This window comes from Mytilus edulis, chromosome 11 (assembly GCF_963676685.1).
Source record: "Mytilus edulis chromosome 11, xbMytEdul2.2, whole genome shotgun sequence".
Taxonomy (NCBI): Eukaryota; Metazoa; Mollusca; class Bivalvia; order Mytilida; family Mytilidae; genus Mytilus; species Mytilus edulis.
Window position 1 is genome coordinate 73,115,175 of NC_092354.1, and position 5,042 is coordinate 73,120,216.

Consider the following 5,042-nt stretch of genomic DNA (forward strand, 5'->3'; position numbering starts at 1 on the left):
TTGTCAAATGCGGTAAGATGTCCAAATTGTTGACGGGATACCAGAGGGACAGTCAAACTCATAAATCGAAAATAAACTGACAACGCACATGGCTGAAAATGAAAAAAAGACAAACAGACACACAATAGTACACATGACACAACATGAAAAAAAAAAAAAAATAAACAACACGAACCCCGTTGGAATGATATCGTAACCTTGGTGGATAGTTGTCTTATTTGCATTCATATCACATCCTCTGATGGTTGTATGAATTTAACATGTATGACTGACTACCACTACAACGACAAAGCGTATGAATTTGATTTTAACTTTTAAAATCTAGAATATAACTTGGCTAAATAATATCATGATCAAATGAAGGAATATCCTTATATCTGATATGATCATTATCGGTATGTGTTGTGTGACATTACTACCACTATCATGTTGTGTCGTATATGATGTTTATAACGACTTTTATGAGTTGACGTTTGATTTTTAGCATTATTTTGCATAACTGTTGTATATATCCGATTACCATTATCATGTTCTGTTGTATGAGTTCGATTACCATTATCGTGATCTGGAGTAGGAGTTTGATTATCACGATAATGAGCAGTAGTATGAGTTCGATTACCACTATAATGATTAGTAGTATGAGTTCGATTAGCATTATAATGATCAGTAGCATGAGTTCGATAACTACTATCATGACCTTGATGATGAGTTGGAATGCTTCTCACATGACCTGGAGTATGAGTCCGATAACTACTATCATGATATGTAGTACGAGTTGGAATGTTATTCACATGATCTGCAATATGAGTTCGAATACTACTAACATGATCTGTAGTATGAGCCAGATTACCACCAGTATGGTCTGGAGTACGAGTTTGACTGCTATTTACATTAACCAATGTCTTATTTTGAATATCAGCATCATGATCTGACGTATGATTTCTGTTTTCAAGGTTCGATGTGTATTTGCTATTATCATGGTCATGACCAGATTCATTAAATCTTCTATCGGTATCATTGTCGGCTGAAACATGAATGGTAAGGCAAACCAATCATCTCAAGCCACGCTTCTTTTTGAAAAAGTTTAGAATATTCATAGAAAATTAATTTTGTTTACATTCTGGTTCCCAGTTATGATCTCTGTGTTCCATCTCATAGAGACATAACTTGGGAATGTTACCAGTAAATATACATGAGCATATTGTTTATATGCCGCACAGCCCTATATTTTGACCTTTAAAAAAAATTGAAGTGCATTTGAACTTTCAATTCTAGGATATTTTTTTTTCAAAACTTCATAGTAAAAGTGGTAAAGTTTTAGCCGTAAAAGGAGTATCTATGGGAAATTGCATTGTCAATATTTACAGAAATGCAACCTTATACTTAATCACTCTGACAAAGATATCATACAACATAAATTATACGTATTTTCTTCACAACTTAATTTCAAGCAATTCACTGCGATTGATAAGAGATTGAGATATGAAAATAAATCCCTAAAACCTTTGGAAAATAATAGCATTCCGTTTTGGTGTAAAGTTGGTTAGCATGTTATTAGGTAGATGTCTCGATCTTTGTCGTGTGATTCGTTTACAACATATACACAAATAGAAGTAAATGTCAGAATGCTGTAGTTCATTGATTGTCATTGGTGCATGTCTGTCAGATTTGTATTATTTGTTTGTAAATTGTTTTGTTATAAATAAGCCATTTTTTCAATGGAAATGCTTAATCTTTTACATGTCGGTTTCCCTTTTAGCAGATTATATGTATAAGGTTTTCTCATTGCTGACAGTTGTACAGTTGTCTATAGCCGCTTACATCTATTGCAATTTTGGTAGATATTTGTCTCACTGGCAATTGTATCATATCTCCTCATTTTTATATTTGAATGACTATTTCGATGCAGATAGAGAAATCATTTGTTTTTATTGGTATATAAACATGTATTTCATTACCCTATTTATTATATTTTATTAACGTTATCTTTGTACTTTTGCTTTTTTCTATATCGATTTCATTCAAATCTTAATTGATACACATTCATGTCGATATCTGATAGAATAAAACTTACACAGGGAACGTGTCAAAGAGACAACACCGACAAAAACCAGAAAACAGATCAAGTTCACCAATGGATCTTCAATACAGCGAAAAACCTTGTATATTTTATGATGAAGCAACACCTTATCGGGATACCGGAACGTGACGCTTTTAAAGGAATTGTGATAATGAACTTGCATTAATGTGCTCTGTAGTAAATTCATTAATGTTTCCTCAGGTCCTCGTTTTATTTCAAGAATATTTATGCTGCTTAACATCCTAATGTCGAGTTAGCTGGTAAATTATGAACATATTTTCAGTGATATTTGTCTATTAAAGTTAAGTATACACAATGTAGTACTGGCATATACATAATATTTACATTTACATCCAAAACCTATGTTAAGGAATTTGTAGTCTGTGTGTCTAAAGGGTACAGTATATATTGACCTTTTGTTAAATGTAATAGACTTAAGACGGCTACTATTCTGAGGGAACAGAAAGGCGTCAGATGAACAACTATTATTTGCAAAGCCAAACTGTTTGATGTGAATGCTTTTATCGTCTGGACACTGCAATGTCCCATTGGTGTTATTTTTAACAGCAACGCAAATTTCTTCTGAAATCCAGAAATGATCAGAATATAACCTACCATATTAGATCTGTCACCGGGTTTGTAATTACATTAAAAACACTCAGGGTATCGTACTTCGAGCAGGATTTCATTACCAATATTTAACCAAGACTTTTTTAGAACCGGAATCATATATTTCATGACAGATGTAGCAAGAATGCCTCGCTCTTTAAAAGTTAAGAATCCTTCGCTATAACTACTTAATGAGTACGAACCGGTCTTTTTGACACGCAGAAATTATGGTTTATATAAATGTCAATGGTACGGACAAGACTTATTAAATCAAAACTGAGGTTACTAGATGCATTTACATTTTTATATAAACCAGGGGCCTGTTTATCGAAGCTCTCTTAGGATTAGGACGTGTCCTAAGACCAACTTAGGACACATCTTAGTCCTAAATGGGTTTATCAAACATGTCTCAACTTAGGAAAATCCTAGGAATTGTCCTAACTTTAGGATACCAATTTAGGTGTCTTAAGAGGGTCTTAGGATGGTCCTAACTTTAGGATATATTCTAATTTCGTCTTTTGCTCATTTTCACACGTATTATTTTTTAGCAGTAGTAAATTAGTTGAAAGTCTCCGTATTTATTTGAAAAATGCACGAGATTTGCCTTTCAACTGTTGAAGAATAAAACCGTGACACCTCGAATTCAACTCACTCAAAAACATGTAATGATTATAATTATATCTTGTTTACAATTAGTTTGATAATTTGTAGTTATTTTTTCTTCTTCTGTTTTGTTTTACACAGATTAAATGTACAATTATTTATTACGTTTAATCTAAAACTAGTTTCTAATTAATCATATTTAAAAAAACCAAAAAATATTGATAAAATTTGATATCATATTTTTTTTTCATATTTAATTTGTATTTTCTTTTCCGCCAATACTTAGGACATCGGTTAGGACGTCCTAGCTAAGATATTCCTAAGATAGCTTCGATGTGCATGCTGAGACGTGTCGTAAGTCGGTCCTAACTTTATCCTAAATTCTGTCCTAAGAAATTCTTAGGACGGAACTTAGGACAGTTTCGATAAACAGGCCCCAGCATTACAGTGTAAAATGCATACAGAACATAAGAAATAATTAAATTTTGCATACAAAAACTCGTTGAACTATAAATTAAAATCGAAACAATGTTTAAAAAGTAGAGACTTGAAGACAAATTTTAGAAACGCTTTCGATGATTTTCATTTTGACCTTAAACACTTGGTTGTGATTATGAACAACGTACTATTGGTTGTATTGTATGATCTGTGTTTTTATTAGCAAATATATAGTGTACAAAGTGTAATAATGCCAACTTGCAAATTCAGTTCTTTAAATACCTTTTCAGGTCTTTGTTTTGTTTTTATATATTTAAAATACGTTACGTTTACGCAATATAGTGCTGGCACATACATAATATTGACCTATACACTGAAAACCTATGTTAAGGAAGTTGTAGCTTGGGTGCCTAAAGGGCACAATACATATAGACCGGTTGTAACATGTTATAGACTTAAGACGGCTAAGTTTCTGAGGGACACGAAAAGCGTCAGATGAGCAACTATTACTTGCAAAGCCAATCTGTTTGATGTTAATACTTTTATCATCTGGACACTGCAATGTCCCATTGGTGTTACTTTTAACAGAAAAACACATTTCTTCTGAAAGAAAAACCCAAAACAATTATTAAACAATTCATTTTAGATGACCAGACATGATTCATTGTATTACTTCACATTGTCTTATTGTTTAACATATGACAACGAATACTTTCCAAATGTCATAATCAATATTGTTCACTTTTACCCGAAGACAACTTATTATACTTAATACCGGGTTTGTTCTCACATTTACAACACACATGATATCATATGTGGAAAAGGATTGCATAACCCTTCCCGTTCAACCCAATTTAATTTCGAGGGGTTTAGATTTTTGTTTTTTCTGTTGTGGTTTGTGTACTGTTGTCCATCTTTTGGTTTATTTATCTTTTGTTGCCAAGGCTCTGACACAAAAAATATAAAACAATTAATCTGGGAAAATTGAGGCCTAACTGTTAGCAAAACAATTTCCAAAAACAAATATGACAGACAAGAACCAAAGACAACCACTGAAGTTCAGATTTCTGAATTGAGAGAGACACTCGAATATTATTCGTCTGTAAAATTTTATCTGAAAAAAGGAATTTGTACGACGATTGGCGATGTCAATTAAAATTTAAATAGGAATGAGTTTTATCTACTGCAATTTAATTATGAGGAGATCCTCACTTACTGTTTGGCGACACAATACAGAGTTTACGTTAGACCATTAAGATTACTAGCATACATAACGACAATCATTTAACAACATTCCCGATTGATTTGAATG

General features: G+C 32.4%; 1 protein-coding gene across 1 annotated transcript; it reads right to left on the bottom strand.

The window, feature by feature from the left end:
* Window positions 1–389: 389 nt before the first annotated feature.
* Window positions 390–4,328, bottom strand: LOC139494569 (serum factor response D-like). The gene is made up of 2 exons (XM_071282729.1): window positions 4,241–4,328; window positions 390–1,024 (listed from the first exon to the last, which is right to left on the bottom strand). The coding sequence occupies exons 1-2, from the start codon at window positions 4,326–4,328 to the stop codon at window positions 390–392; spliced, it is 723 nt and encodes a 240-aa protein (XP_071138830.1).
* Between the last annotated feature and the right edge of the window lie 714 nt (window positions 4,329–5,042).

Bases quoted from the DNA above. Each gene is read 5' to 3' on its own strand.
- LOC139494569 (XM_071282729.1), bottom strand. From the start codon at position 4,328: ATGTGTTTTTCTGTTAAAAGTAACACCAATGGGACATTGCAGTGTCCA. The intron at 1,025-4,240 runs GTAATAGTTGCT...TTCATGTTTCAG, and splicing joins CAAACAGATTGGCTTTGCAA to CCGACAATGATACCGATAGA.